Here is a 24,653-nt window from a genome sequence, read left to right on the forward strand (position 1 = left end):
AGTGCCAAGGCCCAAAATAATTCCCAGGAGGCCACAGCAGATTTTATTAACACTTGCACGTCCTGCTTTTATTGCCACATGCCAATATCAGTGCTACCTACTTACCATCACACTCCTACAAATGTGACATGATTAACTTTTTCTGGTCACCCACAGCTGCAAGAATGGCCTGTGGGCGATGGTACTATTATTTCTTAGTGTGTTTTGCATTGTTAAAGCACCTGCTGATGTTAAAAAATACCGTGCCACCATGTGGTAAATAGTCATAAATACGTTCTTGTGCCTAGAAATAACTGCTGGTGCCAATTACCGGCAAACACCTGCTCAAATTAAACACTGGAGGCAGATCTCAAGTCCACAATTTCAGAGCTCCGACACTATTGTTTTGGTTGTCTGCTACTAACTTGAAACTACACATAGTTAGTACACTCATCAATTAGTCAATAAAATAGTTGAGTGTGAACTTTGCTAACACCTTAGCGTAATTGGATTATATGTTATTTTGAGGGTGTAATAAGAGCTTAATAACAGACGTATTCATACGGCTGAGACATCCAAGTCAGCCGGCACATAATGCTGTGATCCCATTGGGACAAATAGGGGAAGATGGTTACTGTTATGCCTTAAGCTTTGTCCATATTTTTGGTGAAGCATGTAAAGCAAAAGTATCAAATGAAGAAGGCAAACGGATGCCGAAGCAGAGTAAAGAGTAAGAAACCCAAGCAGAGTCTTTGCATATCAACCTGGTTTGCCGCATCGTCTTAGTTTAAAAAAAATATATTTTAGCAACTGCAAATGTAAGCCACTTATAGCATACTGCAAAGAAATTGATATAACTACAGCTATCAGAAAAGTAATTTTAGTCTGTTGCTCCGGGTTACAGGCTGGCAATCACTGGCTGGGTTGTACCTCAACTTGTAAACATGAGGTGCTCAAATGACCTCGATTGCTGACTGGTACTTAATGGCAGCTATCTCTGAAACAAATGTTCGGCACAGGCTTTTCATTAGTCTGATGCTTTAAATGCTCCTTGGTCTGCAGATTCCCCATCACAGTTGGTAAGGCAAAGTATGGGGTTCCACACAATGCTTTATAGAGTGTATGGTCATCACCAGTGCCTAATTTTCGCCCACTGTTGCAGGCGGGGCCCATTTACACTCACTTTTTGGGGGCGGCTGTTATTTTCCCTCAAAATACTTTAACCCAGAGCATAAGAGGAGAAAAGCACAAAAGGAGGAATAGAAACATTGAAATACAGTGACAAAGGAAGTAAGCAGGGCCAAAAAAAACAGTGAGGCAGGGTGTGTCTGGGGGTGGAGACAGAGTTTCTGGGGGTGGAGGTTGAGAGTCTCTGGGGGTGGGGGTGGAGGCTGAGAGTGGCTGGGGTGGATGTAAGGTAATAAGGTGGAAACAAGACTAGCAGACTTTTGGTATTCGGCAACTTGATCTTCAGTAGCGCCGGCCGCGGGCTTCTGAGCAAAACTTTGGGCCCACAGCACATGTCCTTTTACAAATTAATCACTGGTCATCCCATAACATTGAGCCCCTTGTTAAAAACAAATTATCCTTAGAGACCCGTGCACATGAGTCAAGTTACACCTAGGCCTATCTGAAGCTCTGATAGGGCTTAACAGCAATTACGAACAATTGAACTGTGTTGTCCTTAGGTTTGTACCTGAAGAAGCAAGTGCCTGAAATTTTGATTTGAAGGCTGCAAGAAATGCTGGCTTTCCGAGCCCCAGATACATTTCCATGCATGAGGGATGGGTCTCACAGATGGTGCATTAAGCAGTGATATGACACATGTTAACAGCAATGTAGTGACTTATAGAGGCAAAGCAAACTTATGAGAATGCGAAAGGAAAACTAGATGGAGATCGAACTGAAGCAACAGAATTGTGAGTTCCCATGTTGTATTACATGCTGGCTGAATGCTGGCCTTCCAGAGAAAACCGTACACTCTGGTAGATTTGTATGAAACACAATAAGCTGTAAGTGAAGGCCTTCAACTCCAGTTACAATAATACCTTGTATGGAGAGTCAGCATGCTTATGGATTCACCTACCAGTTGAGAGCTTGGTGGTTTTCTCTTTTTCTGTGATAACTAACCTTAGGTAAGGTCACATCTGTTGGTTCCACCTTGAAGGAACTCAAAGTGCAATCAGACAAGAGAGACCTTCACATTTGCAGAGGATTCAAGGGAACTAGAGCATAGTTGTTATCTCTCTAGTGATGAGGAACTTGGCTATTAGTAAAAGGACTCTCATGAGGCCTGCAGAAGGCCAGGCTTGTATATCAAAAACATGGGAGTGAATATGCGGAGAAAACCCAGAGCTATTCCGTGCTGTGAAGCTGGGGTCACATTTACAGGGACACTTGGTGATTCACCCACACAAACTAATTCATGATGCAGTAGTAACTGGTGGAAATGATGAGATGCTTGTCTGGGAGGTTTACAAATAAGGCAGCAGCCGGCCTCGTGGGACACATGCATTTCATTTTGCCATTAGGTATTTATTCACTGTGTTTTGGACATCTCTTGACATGTCACCTAGTGGCGACTTATATCATTAGATTGAGAGCTACTAAAATGTGAGCCTGTACAGTGCAACCAATATATTGTGGGTGATTGCATCATCTTTCTCTATTTTTTTAATGAATTAACATTTGTGCTTATTTATATTACTTACCTTTGGCATGGTAAGATCCCATGATGATGTTGTTATGATGCATTGCCACGCGATGTAATAGACTTGATGTAGTGAGGGGAAGTACTTCAGAACCCTTACTGATAGTTGATAGTTAATACATTGACTGCATGTATAATAAACATGACTATGTATGGTCACAGAGGGTGGCATGTATTTCAGTATCAAAAGGCGCATTTACTATTTGTGATTTTAAAGGTACATTTTACTGCGGAGGAATACCGCAAACTCAACTGCGAAGTTAGGCTTGGAGTCCGTACTGATTCTAACGTGATACAGAGCTCTGCAAATGAAACTATGATGTAAGCGTCACTGTGGATAAAATTCAAATTTTTATTGTACATTCATCATGCAGAAACCTTATCATTTAAATTAAAATTGAACATGTTTGTGCCATTTGTGATTTAGGATATTTCTTGATGTTTTTTATCACTGTGCTTCAAAACAGTGCATCCTTAAATCATGAAAGTTCAGTGTTGTTGCAATAAGTGTTCGAGAAATTAGATTTAGGTGACTCTAGCAGATTATGTTGGGTGACACAAACTTGAAGCACATGGCTGAATAAGTAAGTGGCAGTACGCTTGCTTTAAACTCTCTTCCTTTCTCGAACCTTAGACTTACTTTGAAATGTAGTCGCAAAACTGGATACTTTGTCTTAGCAGGAGATGTCCAACAGACCCAGTATGGTTTTAAGTGAGACTATCGTTCACAGTAATATTGTCTCACATGAATATTGAGTCCTAAATATTGTTCAGACAAATTGCATGCTATTGGGTGTAGACTTTCCTGTAAGTGCGATATAAACTACTGATATTTTCCCATGTGTTTCATTCTAAGCTTGTCCAATTAATGAAGTACCTCATGTTTCCTTTCCTTTCAACATAATTACTTTGATTTCAAGTGTTAGTTTTACTTGGATCATCTATCTGGGATTTTTCAGTGTCTAGGGTCAATCAGGATCCGCTGGATTAAGGAGCCACTCTCAGTGTAGTTTCTGTGACCCAGCTCTGGAGGTTTTATTGCTTCATTTCTAAGTCTTCACTCATAGATAACTTGGTTGGCACCATTCAACAACAGTGTGCGTCCTTTTCCTGACATTTGGTGCATCACCCATCAGTGATGGGCCTCGATCTACAATTAAGTCAGCTTCCACCGTTTTTAAACAGATTAGGCCTGGAAAAGAGTCAGACATGAGAGTAAATAGCCCCTTACTCTCACATTCTAGTGCTAGGATTTGTTTGTAGTCTATGTAGAATCAGCCAGTGGGGAGAAACTATAATAATATGATGATGTCATCTTACAATATAGGACTGTTAAGGCTCAGACTGCTACAGAGATACCATAGAGATAGGGCATATATACTAAATATAACGGCATACAACTTTAGACGAAGATCCCTTTTACTCTTCTATAGTAACATTCTGGCTCGTTGCTGATTCTTGTCTCCTGAAGGGATTGACCTTTTCTTGATCAGCAAATGTTGCACATCAATATGCATTTGCTCATTTACACCTGAGATAATACAAAAAACATGAATCATGCAAGATATTGGACAAGCAGAACCTAATTTGAAATTGTCACTGTATCACACAATTCACCTATTAGTTTATTAAAATCATAGAAGACAACAGCAAATCAAGTACACATAATTGATTATTGAACCAAAGCATTCATTTGGGACTTTGCTCAATTAGTGATCCTTTGATAAAAATGTATATGAATTGTCCAAAAGACGGTACATATTTATTGAGATTCCAAAGTTCTAGATACAGAGTCCTTCTTGTAGGAACTACTTGCTCATCCCTGGTGGTTCTGAGGACAAAGTTCTCTACAACTTTAGTTTCAAATATTCCATTAGACAGCATGCAGCAAAGAGTAAGATTAAGTCATTGGGCAGTTATCTCTACAATCAGCCAGCACGTTTCGCAGGACTAACCTCCAGCTTCCTGGGGGCTAATTAAAATTGTACAATTGGTGCAAGCTAGGAGAATTGATAATGTATAAGAATGTATTTTGTAAAAAAAAAACATCTTAACCAACATTTGGTAATTGGGATTGATAAGAAGAAAAGGCACCGTGGCAGGAAATCACTGATGCAAACACTCCATTTTAAGAATTGCTTTGTTCGGTGCTCTGCAGACAAATGGCAAAGTTTGTTACATTACTCTGCTAAGCCACTATAACCAATTTTGCCACTAAGTTGCAAAGGCATATGAACATTGGTAAGAGAATGGAGATTGGGGTGTTCAAACCAAATATGCTTCTGATTAGAAACTTTTCTTTTATTGAACTAAAGCAGTTTTAATGAAGTGAATTGTTAACATTTATGTTCTCTTTACAAATTTTTGCTTTTGTGTTTTTTCTGACCTTCAGGTGTATTTGCCCAGCTGTGCTGTGGTGAAGACTGTACGTTTTGAGAATATGCATGAATGAAATTGTCTCCGAATTTGTAGCGATAAGAATTGGAAAGGCATTTTTCATCCTTAAGAAAAATAATGGAGAATCACTGTGTTATACTCATATGACCGAAAACTTAAGGTGGCCTAACACAGCCTTGCAAGTTTATTTTATGCTGTTCGACTAATGTTTTAGGGATGGAGCAAAGAAAAGAGATTGAAGTGGAGATGCAAGAGGTCTCAGCAAAGGTAAAAAAAAATGATGCATCCGAAGAGAAAACACAGTGCTTCAGTTGCATTATTTGTGGCAAGAGTTTCCCTTTTCAAAGCTCACTGTCGCAGCACATGAGAAAGCACACTGGAGACAAGCCGTACAAATGTCCCTACTGTGACCACCGAGCTTCTCAGAAGGGCAGTTTAAAGCTACACCTTCGCACTCACAGAACAGGCACATTAAGTCATGGGCATGATGTGGAGATGGGAGATGCCCATCTCGGAGAAATTGGGGCTTCTGAGGGCCTTGATGGTTGCACTAGCCCTACAAAGAGTTCATCTGCCTGCAACAAAATACTAAATGGGTCAATGCAGCTGGAGAATGGCAAGTTCTTGTTGAGAAGTATCAAAAAAGAGGGGGTAAGTGGGGCTTCTCTGGGATCTGATGACAAGTTTACCACCTACGTATGCAACTTCTGTAAGAGTAAGTTTGACAAAAAAAAGAACCTGGAGCTGCATATCCTGCAAGTGCATAAACCCTATAAATGCAGGCTGTGCAATTATATGACCTTACGAGAGGAGACCTTATTGAACCACATTGAGAAGGAACACATTACAACCCCAAATTCAGCATCTGGTGAAATGTGCAAGCAAAATGGCAAAAGCGAGCCAACCGTAGGGGAGTATCCTTGTGAGGTTTGTGGTCAGGCCTTTAGTCAGTCCTGGTTTCTTAAAGCCCACATGAAGAAGCACGGGGGGTCATTTGATCATGGCTGCCATATTTGTGGCAGAAGGTTTAAAGAGCCATGGTTTCTAAAAAACCATATGAAATCTCATGGTCCAAAGATGGGAACTAAAAACAAACCAAAAACTGACTCTGATCCTGTTGCTACAATCAACGATGTAGTTCAGGAAGAAACTATCATGACAGGTTTGTCCCTTTATGAAGTTTGTATGAAGTGTGGCAACTTTTTTACAAATTTGGACAGTCTGAAAGCACACAACCTGGTTCACTGCAAAATTGAAGAGAGCAGATCAGAAGGCAAAGCTGAGGAGGGCAGCGAAGTGCTCCTGGGTGAAACTGATGAATGTTTAGATCCATCTACTACACAACATCTTTTTCTAGAGTGCCTAAATTTGAGACCACGCATGGAGGCTGACAACCTTATGGATGGACAGAGCGGAAAGAGAGTACCTGAGCTGGATCCAGTCAATAGCTACCAAGCCTGGCAATTGGCCACCAAAGGAAAAGTAGCAGAACCAGCAGAATATGTTAAGTACGGGGGATGGGATGAAACACTTGCAGATGCGGATGTGACCTACGACAAAGACAAAGGAGAATACATTCTGGTCACACAAGAGAAGCGCAAGAGGGAGCAAGACTTGCAAAGCTCCAGCAACCCAAAGAAGCGCACCTGCTCTAGTGGCAGCCGCACAGAGAAAAGCAGCAATGCCCAAATGGGGGAAACTTTTGTGGACTCCCCTGATGACCTTGAATTCCGTCCCCCCTCCCGACAGAGCCGACGATCTTCCACACAGAACAAATCCACTGAGTGTTTTGAGTGTGGGAAGGTCTTTCGGACGTATCACCAGATGGTTCTTCATTCCCGAGTGCACAGAAAGGACATGCGAAGCCATAGCGAGAGTGGATCGGTGACCCAGCGTGACCGATATGAATCTGTGAGTGAAGGAGACTCTGGTTCTGCTAGCAGACCCAGTACGCCTGGCTCAGGCTCAGCGCATGAAGATTTGTTGATGTCTGGAATGTGTGAGGATGGTGCGGATGATAGCTTTGAAGAGGAGGCACCTCTGCTAATATCAGGTAAGACCAAAAGACTCTTTATTTTCTTCCCACTTCTCATTTTCTTTAAAAAAGTGTTTATTTTCCTTCTGTACTTTCCTTAATCTCTCGATAAGCCATATATTACTGATGCAATCTATTAATTCATAGCTGTTTATGTTCCACTTTTCTTGGTTTTCACCCAATAATTGATACATGGAGCATGCAATTGCTGGATTACTGTGCTTTTTCTCAAAGTTGGGTTGCCTTGCCCAGTCCTGTTTCGATATTGGTAGGTGAGTGTCCTACTAGAGAAGCAGCAGAGTCTGTACCATGACTAATGTTAACTGCCTGCGTTTGCACTTTCCTGAACAGCAAAAAAAAACAATAATTATAATTAGATCCATGCATTATCTTTTAGTCTTGTAAATGTATACTTTTTTGCAAGTGGCAGGCAACATTCCAGTTGTATGTGTCCATATGGAGTTCATAGACATCGAACAGCGAACCTCTAGAATCAACAGTATTCACTACCGATATATTGACAAGCTGAGCATACATAGGGAAATTGTAGATTTTACTATTCTTAACTACAAATCAACTTGCCCTGATGATATGTTATTTGCTGAAACGGTGAAGTCAATATAAAACTTTGATATTTTAGTAAAATGCCAAAATGATACATCTACATATTTTTCTAGAACTCCGAGTAGTCTTATTGGTGTGGAAGTATTCGCAAATTCCTCCACTGTTCTGGGATGACAGCAGGGTGGGCTGTAATATATAAACAAAAAGTTGAGCTGCCTACTCTGCCACTTGAAATAACAACACGCGTAGAATGGATATTCATTGGGAACTAGATAACATGGACTCGACCCTTGCTGCAGTCTTCTTAGTTTCAGATCACCACTTTAGACTACAAAAAGTCATTTTTTCCGGAAACAATCCATCATTCTGTATATATATCAATTAAATTAACTGGTATAATCAGACATTTCATCTACATTATAAAATGAGCAATGAAGAAATATTTTTGTTTTTCCAAATTACTCTTTCACCAACAGTGCATGGGTGGGTGGAGTAGGGGCTTGGAGAACTCTAACTCATCAATTACTAGTCCACAAATCAAACAAATGTTTTTTGTACATGATTGTTTAGTAGATCGCAAAGATTTAATCAACCATTTATTTCTCGTAATGTATTTATCCTGGCCCTTGGATGGCCTTACAATTCTATCATATAGCACCAAAATGAATCACAGGCATGTTTCTTCCCTCAAAGGCCGACCTTTTTAGGGTATCATGGCGTGTTCCGCTCATGTTGTCACACGAATAGCCTTTGCAGCCTTTCATATATTGTATTTACAATATCTTCGCCGTCTTCCATCTGCCCTCTTCCCAAGGTTTTTAGGATCGTTTTACACACAGCGACATGTATCCGGTCTCAGCCCGCAGCAGCAGCTTCCAATCTGTTGCTTATTTATTTATTTATTTATTTATGTCATTTGTAGAGCGCCTGAATCACCTTATTTTTGTTTATACTCATTGAGGGGCAGGTGATGCTCCCATGGAACCACCAACAGGTAGGAGTCGAGGAGCAGAATATCCCTTTTGCGTGCAATGGCAGCAGACCTAGGGTGAATACATATACATCCGGTGTTGCAGCGCCATCTCCCAAGATGATTGCGAGCCGCAGGATTGGCTGATTATCCACCAGTGAATTAATCACGACGAGGAAACTCGTTTAATCCAGGTACCAAAATAGTCCTGATTCCCAGTAAGCAGCAAGCGCAGGCTAAGAATCCAATTAGGGTAAATAAAGGCAGGCCACAGAAACATGTTTACCACCAGAGAAACAGTTTGCATAATCAATTGTAAAATGCAAAATTGCCATCACACAGTAGAGTAAACACAGAGAATGTTATTGGGACTCAGCGCAAAAGGTGTCCTGGGAAAAAGAGCGCTCCTGGCTAATGCGTGCACCTTAAACTTTTATTGTTGTCCACCAGATGCCTGTTCTTGTTCTTATGTTTGGAACCCCACAGTGGGTGTTTCCTGGAAAATTGCACAGCTCTCTGTAAGAGCTTCTGTGTAACCCGGCTGAAGCAGTGCTCTGGTTTCTCTTCCACACGTCATTGGGACGCTCGACTGTGATTTATTCAAAACATATTTCGTCAACAGTGCATTAGGCCACACCCTGGAACGCCTTCATATTTTTATAGATCTTGGCAAGTGCTCGAATCCTCCACTTGCTTAAGTGTGTAGTAGTCATGCTGTATTTTAGGGAATAATTTGTGCATGGTTAGATAAAAAGTGCTTGCTAAGGCAAATGTCACTGGAGCACTTTAACAGCAGAGAAAAAACAAATAACACGGAAGAAACACAGGAACAGAAAAGAGGCCGTTTGTGAATTTCAGCGGTTATGAATAAGAGGCTTTAAAGCCAACACTGACACGAAAAAGAGGGAATCGCCCATTTGTATGAACTGGGCCGGCTCTCGGGCGGTGTGACCGGTGCTACCGCTGCCACCGCACCGGGTGCTGACTTGGGAGGGGCGTCATGTTTTCATGTTTATTATGGTTTTAACCCCTTGGCCGCGGCGGTAATTCCGCCACGGCGCTGGGGGGGGGGGGGGGGGGTTGCGCGGTGCCGCCATGTTTGTGATGGAACCACTCTGTCACGACCCACGGGCGAGCTGTGCTTATAACGGAGCGGTTCCGTCATGGCCCCGCAATGGAAGAAAAAATTCCTAGGCAGTTACATAATACAAATCACATCAATAAGTTTTTAACATGACTAAAGGGATAACTAGAACTCAGTGTAAAGGAGGAGCAATTGTTTAAAACGTGTGGAAATTCACTTTATTCATGTTTATATAAAAATGGGCAAAAAAGGACAAATAAAGATGCAAATTGATACATTATAAGACAGATACAATATGTACATTGTTTAGTGAGGCAGATGACCAATTAGATTTAAACAATGAAAAAACACAAACATGTGATAGATAAACATCTAATTCTGACAAACATTTACACACAAAAGCTGATATAACGTGGCGGTGTGATGAGAGTTCTCAACGCGCGTTTCGGCACATGGGGTGCCTTCATCAGGAGTGCCACTAGTGATTTTCAATGGTGAGGTGATGTATGAAGCAGATATGCTTCCTAAAAGAAAAGCCAGGGTGGTATCCAAGACACTGGACCTGGGTTTCGTATTCAAGTAGTTAAATAATGCGGGGCACAAACATTAGATACTTAAGGTGAGCCTGTTTGAACAGCCCATACCACGGAGCTGCGCAGATGAAGTAGCCTCCGGGAAAGCTTCTCAAGGGTAAGCTACTTGATATTTAGAATGGAAACAATTTGCGATTGAGCCGGAGACAGCGCTCTGAATTAAACCTGGTTGTATTTTGAAGCAGGCGACCAAGATTACCAAATGCCTGGCTATATATCTATAGAGGGAGCAGCTAAAAGATTCACCACCGGACACTTTCCCTAATGCAGATTTGCCGGTGCATAAAAACGTATTTGTAACTGGGAGTTCAAGCGGCCTGTTCACTTGCTCAAGCTGGGAGTTTTTGGGTACATGATATGCTCGGCCCCACCCACTCACTAATTCTCCCGCACAGGCAGGGAATCAGTGTGCGTGGGCGGCGCAGCCGCGGCATAACGGAACCACTCTGTCATGAGCACAGCGCGCCCGTGGCTCGTGACGGAGTGGTTCCGTCACTAGTATGGAAGGAGTTAAAGCACCTGCTGCTGCATCCCTTGCCTCCAACAATTTCCCAGCAACAATAAAAATGTCAAGCTAACTCCAGTGATTAATGTTCTTCGTGGATAAAGTAGCGCGGAGGGTTAATATGCCTGCTACAAAGACCAGGTGCCATGCAAATCACAAAGTGCATATAATGTAAATAGGTCAGTGGGTTCCTGCTTTTATAAGAGTCATCCTTTTGTTACTTGCAGTTTATAAGTTTGAAATCCTTATAACCGCAAGCTGATAACTTTCATCAAAGACCTGCATGTACACTGCAAAGTATAGATTATTAATAAAGAGAACCCCCAACTATGGTGTTCCTTTTTCAATTCTGAGTTTGCTCTTCTCTAGACAAAGCCCTCTTAAACTATACTGCTTACCAGTATGGATGGCATGTCACCCCAACACCTTGTAGTCCTCTGGCTTATGTAACATGTCCTATACACTGATTTACAAACGTATGATTGATTGTCTCTGTGTAATGTGTGTGTGATGCAAAGTGGTCTGAAACTCTACACTGGTATGAGTGGTGCTATATAACTAATTAGATGTATCTTAGAGGAGTGGTTAATGAGACTTGAGGGGCATTGTTAAAGGGTGATGGTGAGGGATTCAGTGGTGGAGGTGGTTATTGGGATGTGTCAGCAAACATTGTCGCACCAGGCGCCACCAGCGCTAAAGCTGGCCTGTGTATTAATCTCTGTTATTGATTTTGTTTCACAGAATACAGTATCTCCAAAGCGTCGTGATGGTATACTGTGTGTGGATCAGGGGTACAAATAATTGGAAGGTGGTCGATAAGAGTATAGAGTTCCAGGTCGCAGCAGCCGCGTGCTGACTACTATGGTCTGACCGGCTTAGAATAATGTGAACAGGTGCCACAGATCAAACTGAACAGGTTTTGAATCTGCCCTCAATGTTTCAGGATTTGGCATAAGCCCTAGTGAACCAACAGTGCTTAATCTGAGACGGTGGTTTCCGGTGAAGACCACTGGCACTCATTTTTGGTGACTAGTGCTTATTTTTTCTCATAAGACGTTTATCAAGAGCAAGAGAGAGAAAAGCACACAAAACTGAAAAACAGAGGAAGAGAAAGATGGAAAAATAGTCTCAAAGAGAAAAAGAGAGAGAGAGAAAATCAGGGCCCTACAAGAGTGAGATAAAGGGGCAGGAAATATTTATGAATGGACTAAAGTCCATTAGATGGATTCAGGACGATGTGTGCCAGTGTTTATTGCTCCTGCCATGGGCTTCTGAGCAGAGCTTTGGACACCCGCACTCATTATTTTGCTAATTAGGCACGTGAATCAGAACTTGAAAAACAAAATAAATAATGAGTATAAGAAATTGTTGTCTGGCCTCTCACAGTTAAGAACGTTATGTATTGGTTGAATGAGTGATTACTTTAACATTTTTGTTTAGCGCACACTACATATACGTGCCTCTTGGCGCTAGGAATCCGTGTTGCCAGGAAAGAACAGATTTATTCAGAGAGACCTGAGGCATCCTAGGACGGGTCTCATGTCAACAGTGCTTAAATAGCCAAGATTTGCAGAGAGCTCTAAATTTGATATAGCGGTTGTCTTGCCTACATTTATTGGGCCAGGCAGTCTGGGTGAACACCACTGACTAGTTAATTGTACCCTAGTCGAGTCTGCATATGTGAGATGGTGCCAGAGTGAGGTGCAGGCCTTCTGTTCTGCAGTAGTAATTAACAGCCTCTTTCATTCTTTCTAGAAGCTTCTATGACCACCTAAAAGCCGTAATAATGCTCTGGGCAAAGCGGGTTTGAATGTGGATTTGATGAAAAGGTGAATTGAAGCATTTTTTGTTCAACTGCAGGTTGACACCAAATAGTTCAGCCACATAGAAACTGAGCAGGAGTTATCCTCGGTTAGGAATAAGAAATGCATAAAATAGTCAACAGACTGATGAATTGAAACTGTGTCATTCACGGTATATTGTTTTGCCCAGTGGTCTAGTGTCACACGCTGTGTATTTGTTGTATGTTCTGCTTTTTGTATTCCATGCTGTATAAGGACAAATTAGAATTTGCCATTCGTGCAGAGAACTTACTGTGCTTTCACGGTATTTAATTTAATGACGCATTTTGGCAGTTTGCTGAGTCTGTCCTAAAACAACTGACATTTGGGCTTTGCAAAAGCTAAGAAAGTTCCCTGTAAATGGTAAAACGCTATGCAAATAATGTGGTTTTCAGCCATTCGTTATAAGCATATTGTTCCTTGTGTTAAGGAGATGTTGAGGGCTTCATGCATTTTCGTTGGTACATCATGCAACTTGAACTTTCCTCAAAACTTCAGGTGGATGTTGTGTCTTTATTTCTAGTCATTCACACCTTTTTGGTATACGACTCACTGGTGCATTCTGATTAGGTTCACTCAAAGGTGTGCTTTGTCCCAAAAAATCGACCTATTTTGCAAATCTGTAGCTCTTCGAAACACCTTTCTATGCACATTTGAAGATTGTCCTTGATCCAAAAGGACATAGGTGTCCATATTTACCAGGCAGAGATGAACAGTCAGTCTGTGGGTAGATTTCATTACAGCTTCATTTTCTGCCGTTTTGTTGCTGGCACCTAAAATACCTCTCCTCTATTGTGCTTAACCTCTTCCGTGCGTCAGACGTCCCCCGGCCGTCTGACGTCACGGTGGGCGTGTGTGGAGGACAGCCGGGCCGTCCGACCGCGCATGCGTCAAATTCCTCAGCGAAGCGGTTAAATGTCACCACAAATGTTAATCCTGAAGGGGGACTGATGGACTCTAGCAGTTTGTAGAAGAACAATGGGCAGGGTCATACTGTCCCACGGGTACTCTTTGGTTGTGTATGGCCAAAAAAGAAACAAAACACCGAGTTTAAGAAGGTACTTGTAAACTAATGGGAACCTTTCAGTGATAAAGGAGTATTAGTTGTAACTCTCCATGCGAGTATCCCTAGATTCAAGGCGGTACGTGAGTACGGGATAGATAAAAGTACTTTATTGAATGACTACCTTGGCATGCCCATTGAGGGCACTGTGTTCTGCCGTCCAGAGGAGAGCTTATTCCTTTCAGAAGAGCTCACTGGTCAAATATCGACATGCATTGTTTGGCCACAGGAACTAGGATTATTGCATTCGGCACCCATAAAATCGGTTCCCTTCCTACTTTTTGGGCAGGACACTGGTACATGAATGTCCATTGAGGTTATTCACCTTAAAAATGATGCCATATGAACAAAGCCAAGCCAGACTAGTGGTTCAAAGCCCAGTGCACCTCAGCGATGGCCTTTGGCTCATTCTTTTCATAGAGTTGTATGACGCACACAAACTGCTGGCACTTGCGAGGCAAGTAAGACATTACGTGGCAGATGTATCAACATCCTGATTTGCGAATCCCAAATAGCGATTTTTTAGTAATCGCTATTTGAGATTAGCAAATAGGGATGTATGTAGACAAACGCATTTTTTTAAGATTTCTTAAAATTCCTTAATTGCGATTAGCAAATTGCGAATCGCAATTAAGGAATATTTTCCCATTCATTTCTATGGGCCAGGAGGCCCTTAGGAAGGAATGGGAAGTTATTCTCAATTTGCGATTCGCAATTTGCTAATCGCAAATTGAGAATAATTTCAAGTGTGCAAGGGTGTCTTAAGGACACCCTGCTGCACCCCTGAAATTTACATGTGTGCCCATATGGCGCTCATACATGCCCCAAGGGCATGTATGAGCGCCTCTTGGCACCTTTACAAATGCCAAAAAATGCATTTGTAAAAGGAATCGCAAATTACCACCAACTGCAAGTTGTGGTAATTTGCGATTTCTTAATGTGAAATCGCAAAACTTGATTGCTTCTTACATAGCATTTAAGGAATCGCTTTTTGCGATTCCTTAAATGCTTGCGCAAAATTAAGGAATCACAAATTTTGCGATTCCTTAATTTTGTGATGCGATTTTCTTCATACATCGCATTTGCCGGTTTTTTTGGTCGCAAACGCTGCTTTTTTGCGGATTGCAGAGTTTGCGACAAAAAAAACGGATGATACATCTGCCCCTACATCCTTGATCGTGTCCAGATTAGATTATGGAAACGTGCGTTATCTGGGTGCTAGTAGGGAAGTGTTTCGCAAGCTGCAAGTGGTCCAGAACTTTGCGGCCAGACTGCTTTGCCAACTCTCCAGAATGACTTCCGCTACAGGCTCACTCCGTGAACTACAATGGCTGAGAATAGACAATCGCGCGAAATTTAAAGCTCTCTGCTACATGCATAGGGTAAACATGGGCTCTGCTCCCCACTATTTAGGTGCTTTGGTGCACCACTATCGTCCCTCACGCCTACTACGATCCTCTAATCAATTAAAATTCCAAGTTCCCAGGATCAAACGAGCTAGAATGGGCGGACGCTCTTTTGCCTATCTAGCTACCTCCCTGTGGAACTCACTTCCATTTCATTTAAAGAAACGAAACGAGTTACCTTAATTTCCGCAAAGATATAAAAACTTGGCTTTTTAATCAGTAGAGCTGTGGCCCTTTCCTCCTTGAACTGCGTGTCTGTAGGCGCCGGGAAACCTCCGGATAGCTGTGCGCCATATATAAATTTAATATTAATAATACATGCCTCCGTGTCCTGACGACTGTATGTCTGTGAATGCTCACCAGTGACCGCACAGCAACCCGTCCTTCTTCTATCCCTCCACTATCCTTTTCTATCCAAATAACAGACTAACGTGTCTTTTGCTCAAATTAATTTCATATTTCACTATATTAATTCACCACTGATCCTTTTTGGGTTCTGGAATAGCGCTTTGATGCCTCATCAGGGGTAGTAAGCGTATATAGATTCACTTACAGTTACAATTACAATAGTGACAAGAGTACGCGTACCCCACATTTTTGTTCACATTTTTTCGATGGCGATGAAAAATCCAGCAGTTGTTAATTGTGAAAAGTAAAGAAACCAGTGCAAGGGTCCACCACTTTCTGCCACCACGGGCTCTGCCTCTTTCTGATTGTAATGTTGTACAGAAAGTGGGGTTATCATTAATAGAAATCTGTTGGACCAAACCATCCATCTTGCATGTGTAGTTGAACTGTTGAAGGGAGTTATGAATAGCATGCCCTTAAAAGCCAGAAGTCACAGTTTCTATGCATGGACAGGTGACATGACCTGACATGCTGTATCGCTCACGTTATCTAAAAGACAGATTCTGACAGGAGAGAGTTTATAAAACTCTGGTCTCTGAGTTCTATTAGTCGTTACAAAAACATATCCTACTGAGGACCTCCTTACGTGTTGCATGGTTCTGGTGCTACGGTGGTAAATCTGGTTGTGAAATTTACTTTACTGTGTGGTAACATCGCTGTTGTACTGCAGAATTCGGAGTTAAACCACATGGAATGAGGGAATTACCAGGCAGAACAGGTTTTGCCAGGCATAAAAACACAAAATTCCCTATTAATTGAGGTTTTTAATGCATAAATGTACTGCCGGCTGTTAGCTGCTGGTAAATATAAGCAGGGCTCTGTGTGGGATGGTTTGGGCGGGGTGCAGGAGCACAGAGGGAAAGGACAGATATGGTCTGGCAACAGTGCTTAATTTGAGCCACTGGTTTCCGGTGCTCAGCAGCGGCACTTAATCATCAACACCGGCGCTTTTCATGAGCACCAGTTAAGGACACACTCATTTATGGCAGGCACAGAGAGATTAAGTGATTTGCCCAGAATAACAGGATGTGAAGCTGACGCTGGGACTCAAATCTGTTTCCCCAGCTCTGAAGTCAGCAGCTCTCACCATTATGCCACATCCCCTCCACACTATCAAGTTTGGTTCTCCTTTAGGTGCGCTAACAGGAGAAATGGGTTGGGGCAGGCTGCCTCTTGACAAGAGCCCCGGCTCTTATTTTTGGTACAAATTAACCACTGTCTGGCGAGTGGGGCATTGACTGCTCCTCCGACTAAAAAAAATCAGGGAATTAGGCTTGACTGCTGCATCCAGAGCATTGTTCGATTTTATCAGATGGATTACTGCTTGGTAACATCGGGTCCAGTGTCCCAACTCCCAGGAAAACTGGATGCAGCAATACCAGTCCAATCATGATCAGATGGAGTGGAATTCCATACAGTTGCTCCACTTCGCCCGACTCATAATGCGGGCCTCTGTGAGTAAAGTGGCTTTGTTTGAGCCAACCAGCAGAGGAATGGGGTAAACATGGTGCATTTATACAAAACGTGACTTCTAGATGAAAGCGTAGAATAAGGGAGCATCGCAGCCAGGTCTGCTTACTTCTTTTTTCCTTACACCATTTCAAAACTCCATATTAAAAAGAGCTGACGATAAAAGAATACACCACAGTAATACTAAAGGGGAAAAAACGAAGAAACAGATTTTAAAAAATCTATAATATGTTTTCATTTAGAAATAACAACGTTTAATGGTCTAATATAGGAGAGAACAGAACCGCTAATGTATTTAATTGTAAAGCAGACCCACATTTTATTTCCGTACTTACTCCCGCCATAGGGAATTTCTTATCTACTTACAGTTCAATTCAAAACATTTTTTGATCAGAAAGTGTAAAAAATAAAAGCTATGTAAGAGAGGTACACCTGAGTGAAACTCTTCGTATTCTAAGTAACGCGTGAAATAAAAAATGCTGCAAAATATAAAACCATTCTGGGTGCTGTCACCGAGCGTTGTGGGCAAACGCTTTGAATAGTTAAGCTGCATTACGATGACTGAAAGGCTGTGCCGAATCCTCCGAACAGCAGTGCGGACTGGTCTACCCACCCTCGTAAAAACGTCGGGCTAATGGCTGTTTTGTGCTTTGGTAATCCCTTCTTTTTCTGTGCTTCATTTTCCAGTAATTGTTTCGGCCGGGGCCAAAGTACAGCTTTCCTTCCCAGTCCCTGTCGATGAACAATCGCCCTCGTGCTGGCGGCCTCGTACTTCATTGGCATAGTTTTAGGCTCTTTTTGTGCTTGTGGTTGTTAAAACTACGTTATATGTTGATTACACCGAGTATGAACCATGCTCGTGGATTTAAAAGAAAAAAAAATCATAAAATGTGTCAATCCCATTTTTTTAAACTCGAAATACGAAAGGCAAACCACAAAGCGCACTTATCTGGCGCCCTTTCGCCTGCTCGATGGCAGTGGTTGTCAGAAAATGGCTCTCTATCCTGAAAAGAATGCCCGGGGGAGGGGAGAGGTGGGGTGGATATCTGTTCTGCTGTAGTTTCCACGAGAACAGTCTCATGAAAGCCTGGAGTGAGACCCAGTTCAGCTTTGGTAGCCAAGCCTTGCATGCAAACCCTAAAAGTTGCAAATGAACTATTTATACACTGGCGAGCACCCTGCCCAACATATTTTGCAGACCTGTAGTATTTAGAAGTCTTTCTGCCTGTCTGAATATATACCAGTTGCGTATAGGGTAAGTGATGGCCCCATGCCAGCGGGAAGTCACTTTTCCGTTCCTGAAATTTGCTTTTATTGTAATTGCAGTTATATAGCACTTACTACCCCTGATGAGGTGTTGAAGCGCTTTTTTGGCGAGTAGCATGCTACTACGGAACCCATAAAGGATTAGTGGTGAATTAGTATAGTGAAATATAAAAGTAGTTTGAGTGGTGGATATTTTAGACAGTTATTTGAATTGAAAAGGATAGTGGAGGGATAGAAGAGGGATAGAAGACGGAAAAAGGTTTGCATTTATACAGCGCTTGCTCCCCCTAGTGGGGTGTTGAAGGGTTTTTCGGTGAGTAGCACACTATTCCCGACCCACCAAGTATTAGTGGTGAATTAGTATAGTGAAATATGAAAGTAGTTTGAGTGGTGGATATTTTAGACAGTTATTTGCATTAAGAAGGATAGTGGAGGGATATTAGAGGGAAGAAGGTTTGCATTTATATAGCGCTTCTACCCCTGATGAGGTGTTGAAATGCTTTTTTGGCGAGTAGCACGCTACTCCGGAACCCAGCACGCTGCTCCGGAACACATAAAGGATTAGTAGTGCATTAGTATAGTGAAATATGAAATTAATTTGAGTGTTGGACAAGTTAGTCTGTTATTTGGATTGAAAGATTGAAGGATTTAGATTTTTTTGTGTTTTTTTGTTTCGTGTTGAAGCTCATACCAGTAAGAGGAGGCTTGGTATGAGTAAAAGGGAAGTGGAGGGGTACGAGTCAGAGGGAAGGGTTTAGAAAGGTTTATTTTGGGGATCAGAATAGTAAAAGAGGTATGATATGATGCAAGGAGGGGTAGAGTAGGGAAGAGTCTAGAAAGGGTTGTTATGGGGATCATAGTAGTGGTATAGGGTGTGGTATGAATGAGAAAGTGGAGGTAGAGGATATATATAGGGTAGACAGGCCGGGGATTCCCTCCTTGGACGTCACCTACCCAGTCAGTATTTAGACAGACTTCCTTTCGTCTCACCTGTCGTCTCTTCCCTCATCCTCCCTTTCTCACCTCCCCTGCCCCATCCACTACTTTTCTCTCTCCTTTCTCTCCTCTCCTAATTGTATTGCCTATTTTTTGATGTATTATGTAATTGTTGATCTTTTTCTGTTACATTGTTGATTCTCATGTAAAGCGCTCTGATACCTTCGGATCTAGCCAGCGCTACTCTTCTACACTTTCCTGCTACTGACCTTTGCTGTCACCTGTCCTGGCCCTTAGTCCCCACCCTGTTTATCTGTGAACTTTCCCTCGTAAATTGAGACCTAGCTATTTTGTCTGATGCCCGTTGGAGCTACCTGGTTTAGCTATAGGGGAGACAGGTCGGGGATTCTCTCCTTGGACGTCACCTACCCAGTCGGACTTTAGACAGACTTCCTTTCGTCTCTCCTGTCGTCTCCTCCTGCATCCTCCCTCTATTTATGTCTCTCCTCTTTCAATGTATTGAGACTGAACTATTCTGTCTGATGCCCGATGGAGCTACCTGGTTTAGCTATAGGGGAGACTGGCCGGGGATTCCCTCCTTGGTAGTCACCTACCCAGTCAGTCTTTAGACAGACTTCCTTTCGTCTCACCTGTCGTCTCTTCCCTCATCCTCCCTTTCTCACCTCCCCTGCCCCATCCACTACTTTTCTCTCGCCTTTCTCTCCTCTCCTAATTGTATTGCCTATTTTTTGATGTATTATGTAATTGTTGATCTTTTTCTGTTACATTGTTGATTCTCATGTAAAGCGCTCTGATACCTTCGGGTCTAGCCAGCGCTACTCTTCTCCACTTTCCTGCTACTGACCTTTGCCCTCACCTGTCCTGGCCCTTAGTCCCCACCCTGTTTATCTGTGAACTTTCCCTCGTAAATTGAGACCTAGCTATTTTGTCTGATGCCCGATGGAGCTACCTGGTTTAGCTATAGGGGAGACAGGTCAGGGATTCCCTCCTTGGACGTCACCTACCCAGTCAGTCTTTAGACAGACTTCCTTTCGTCTCACCTGTCGTCTCTTCCCTCATCCTCCCTTTCTCACCTTCCCTGCCCCATCCACTACTTTTCTCTCTCATTTCTCTCCTCTCCTAATTGTATTGCCTATTTCTTGATGTATTATGTAATTTTTGATCTTTTTCTGTTACATTGTTGATTCTTTTGTAAAGCGCTCTGATACCTTCGGGTCTAGCCAGCGCTATATAAAACTCTTTAAATAAATAAATAAATACAGTAAAAAAATAAATCGATAGAGATATAGGGTGAGAAATAGGTTTGTGCATTAGAAAGAATAGTATAAAGAGGTTTGAGATGCGTCAGAGAGTTGAGGTAGAGGATTAGTTGAGAGCGGTGAGAAATAGGGTGCTGCATTGAATATGCTGAATGAAAAGAACAGTAATAAATATATAGATCCATGTCATTGTTCTCAAATGTGGGTACAGTTGGCTCAATTAAAGTGAATCATGACTACAGCTCCGAAAATGCTTTTATACGTAAAATCATAGTCCATGAATGGAAAAATGGTATCTTCGTGACATGGAGCCACCAGGGTCACCTTAGTTACGCATGCATTTACCGTCTGAAGGGAGCAGCTGAGTTCCCGGGGAGGGGGGAATAGCTTAGGGTTTGACATAAAAACACATACCTTTTGTGGTTTAATGTATGTTCGAACCTGCAAAAGATTTGTTTGTGGTTGTGTAAGTGTGATTTGAGCAAATGGAAGCAGGTAAACCTAGGGGGAAAGGAGGTGGCTGATATAGTATGGTCCGAACCATATGTTCCTGGCCTGTCCACCCCAATCTGTTGTTAGAAGCCCATTCGATTATATTGAAGGGAACAGAGACGAGACTCCCGAAATGCAAATGGCTTTTCAGTGATAGCACTTCGCGTCAAGTACATACAGAAGCAGAGCCGGGAGGGAGGAGCCTGGCTAGATACATGGACACGTTTTACTTTTCCTACTATCAGGGCAGCCATTGTGAGAAGAGCCCTCCCCACTGGTGTTCCACCGAGAGTTTAACCAGACGTGCACAAGGGGAGGGTGAGCTGCGCTCTTGTGCTCGGGGATGAAATTACATCCTTACAATACCCCTGCAGGCTAGGCTTTTATTTAAAGCTGGACCGGCCCGTTTTTTAGGCCCCTGGCTGTGAACATCTTGCGTGTTTCCATTCAATGTAACCTGCAAATTTAGAGTAAGTACAGAAGTGATTCCTAAACACAGAACTCGTTTTGTGCTTACCTACCATTTGCCAACTTCATAGTTCCGGTTCTCGGATTTTAGTGTGAACTAAATAGGGATTCAATGGCAGTCTCTAAACAAAATCCAGATTTTGTATTTAAGGTTGAATGTTACCTCCATCTCATGTATGTCGAACATGCTCTTCTCATGCTGTACATCCGGCCATGGAAATCTAGAAAATATAAAGCGCATTCTAATTTGATGTATTCAGGCGTTCGGTAACTGTAAAACCCACTCTTATTTAAGCACCAAAAGTAAATACATTTCCAGATCTTGTCATAACAGTAAATAAATAATAAGGAATAATATTGATTGTTATCACTATTATTCCAATTGGTTTTTTTGTAATCACAGTCATTGTTAAATCAGTATTCATTTACTACTTTTCCTATTTTTGTTTGTATTATTATTGCTATTAACCGGAAAGTACATTTAGATGTGTTTTTTCCCAGTGGACTCTATTAGCGCCATCACATGGCTCTTTCAAAGTGCTGTCAACACAGAGGCATAACACACAGACACACACACATACACACAGACTCTCTCTCTCTCTCTCTCTCTCTCTCTCTCTCTCTCTCTCTCTCTCTCTTTTCTCTTCTCTCTTCTCTCTTCTCTCTTCTCTCTCTTCTCTCCCCCCCCCCTAAGGATCTGTGCAGTGAACCATTCGTGGACCTGCCTGCACGGTGTTGAAAGCTGCTTGCTAATTCGTGCCCTTGACCATTATACCAGTGGTTGGTTGCTCGAGGCTTGGGGCAGACCAGTATTAGCTGGATGCGGGTTTGAACCCTGGGGTTCATCCCATGTGTCCTCCAAAACCCCAAAAATCGTAAGCCATGTGGTGTTCTGCTCCCTGTCACCCCTTAATCCTCCCAAGTAAGATGTCTTCTACTCCACATGTTTCCCACTGCTGGTAGTAGCAGATTCACATCTTGACAGGGACTTTACACGTGAGAGGTGTTTGGAGTGGGACCTGTGGCCCAACCTTGCATGTTGCAGGTCCCTATCTCACTTGTTACTCTCTGTAAGTAATTTTTATTTGCATAGTTAATTAAAACCATTGCAATACAACCATTAAAATTACGTCTACACACAAGAACGTTTATCACTAAAAACATTAAAATTTTATCTGCATACATAAAATTGTATATATTCTGTTTAAATTTTTCTTTTAAAATCATAAAATGGCAATTATTTTAGACGATCATTATTAGAATGAGATATAAATTATATTATAATGTTATCTGAGAGGCAATTAAGAGTCAGGTTTTGACATTTTCTTTTCCACCACCCTCATAAACTTCACAAAACTACAGTTCAACTGCAGGTCGTCTGGTGCAAAACAGGCAAGAACTGCTTGTCTTCATGAGCGTATTCCTTGCTGGTTAAATTGAGAATTTAGCAAACGTTTTCGTTCCTCCAGCAATTTGTTGCAGGAACACAACAGGTGCGACGTATCCTCAGGCGCCATGCCACATAAGCGACAGAGGGATCCTGCCTTATCCTTAAGCCAGTGTGGAAAATGGCAGATACAAGGTGACTGGCCCAATCTATACTTTAAGAATTTCAACTTAGTAGTTTTTGAGTAGCCCAAGTCAAGATAGCTCTGTTGTGCTTGTGTAGAATAGGAGTTTAAGATCATCCATCCATGAGACCTTATCGCAAGAAATGCTTTGTCTTCAGTCCATGAGAGATGTTTAATTATTTTCTTTACCAAATTTTTAACCGTTATATGGTTGGTAGGGGTATTCCAGAGCTGTTGTAAGCCGAGATTCGCCAGGCTGTCTTTCAGATACTTAGATGGTGAGGCTGGGTTTCGCTCTAGTTCCGACCATAAATAATCGTTTAAGGTTCCCTTTTTGGCTTTTCGGACTTTGTCCCAAACGGTTATGTACGCCCCCTGTCTTGCCAGAAGGTGTTTCTGGCCACCAAACTCAAGCCTGTTACTCTCTGGTTCCTGCTCCAGGAAGAGTTGGACTGCTACATAGATTACCTCCATGGCGAACAGACAGATGTTTGCACTGCTTTTGAGCTTTGCAACCTCTGGCTCACAACTAACAACAATAGATATGTTCCTAGAGAACAGACAGATGGTTTAGTGCATCATCTTACCTGTGGTCAATCAGAATTGACTCAGTCTGCACACCACACACAGGCACAGCCAGCATACCTCCCAGCCTTCCCATACTATTCTCATAGCTGGACTGGGAATCAAAAGCAGAATGGAAAACCTTATTGTATTTCAGTCCCATATTGTTCTAAGTGTTGTACAGTGAGAGAGCCAGACAAACTTACGGGTAACTGGAGGGACATAAGATTTCTCTCTCATTCTTCGACCCCCAACCCCAATTCTTTTTATGTGTGTGTTTGGGGGGGGGTCACATTTTACAGCTCCATTTTGCTCTGCTCTTTCAGGTTACTTTCGAGGTTGGGTGGGTTGAGGCCTATCCAGTCCTGATAAGAACCCTCTAGCCCACCGCCTTGTTTGTCCTAGATAACACAACCAGACCTACCTGTAGGAAAAATGGCAGGGTGTCCTGTATGGTTAGCAAAGGCTGGCAGGACCAACCCGTTGCCCGACCTCAATATATAGAGTTCATATACACAGCATGTCTTTGTACTCCACAACATACTGCATCCAACATCCTTCCAACTATACACTCTTAAAAGGCTCATAGAAATCCCACACCACATAGATTACTTCACAGACACCCTCAGTGTATGAATGAAGTGCTCAAGATTGCTCCAAAATAATACTGCCTAATAACATTTCCCCTGGTAAATTGCAATTCATAAACCAAATTAAGAACAGTGGGGATATAGTATCGGAGGTGTGACAAAATGCAAATATTAGCTTGTTGTGCTGCAGAAGCCTTTTTGTAAATTTATAGTGTGCATTCACATTGGGGTGTGGAGACTCATGGCGCTACCTCTTTACAATAATAACCCAACTAGAAACGAGCATTGATAAAACCCTCAGAGTCTGAAATTACAATAACACTTCAAATAGGTTGCCCTCTAAGTTTATGAATCTTGCTACCCATTACATGCCTTACTTCACAGGTGTCTTAAGTTACTTCCTTGCCAACCGGTAAGATAGTCAGGCTCGAATTGTTTCATTGCTGTTTATCCTTTTAATA

The 24,653-nt window shown here is 42.2% G+C and overlaps 1 protein-coding gene across 2 annotated transcripts in view; it reads left to right on the plus strand.

Moving 5' to 3' along the window:
- Positions 1 to 24,653, plus strand: part of ZNF516 (zinc finger protein 516) — a 322,495-nt gene that overhangs the window by 216,823 nt on the left and 81,019 nt on the right. For both annotated transcript variants that reach the window (XM_078687821.1, XM_078687822.1), the window contains exon 3: positions 5,082 to 7,139. In XM_078687821.1, coding sequence (XP_078543947.1) covers positions 5,303 to 7,139 — 1,837 coding nt within the window. In that variant the 5' untranslated portion in view covers positions 5,082 to 5,302. The remainder of the gene's footprint in view (positions 1 to 5,081; positions 7,140 to 24,653) is intronic.

The sequence above is a fragment of the Lissotriton helveticus genome, chromosome 4_1 (genome assembly GCF_964261635.1).
Source record: "Lissotriton helveticus chromosome 4_1, aLisHel1.1, whole genome shotgun sequence".
Taxonomy (NCBI): Eukaryota; Metazoa; Chordata; class Amphibia; order Caudata; family Salamandridae; genus Lissotriton; species Lissotriton helveticus.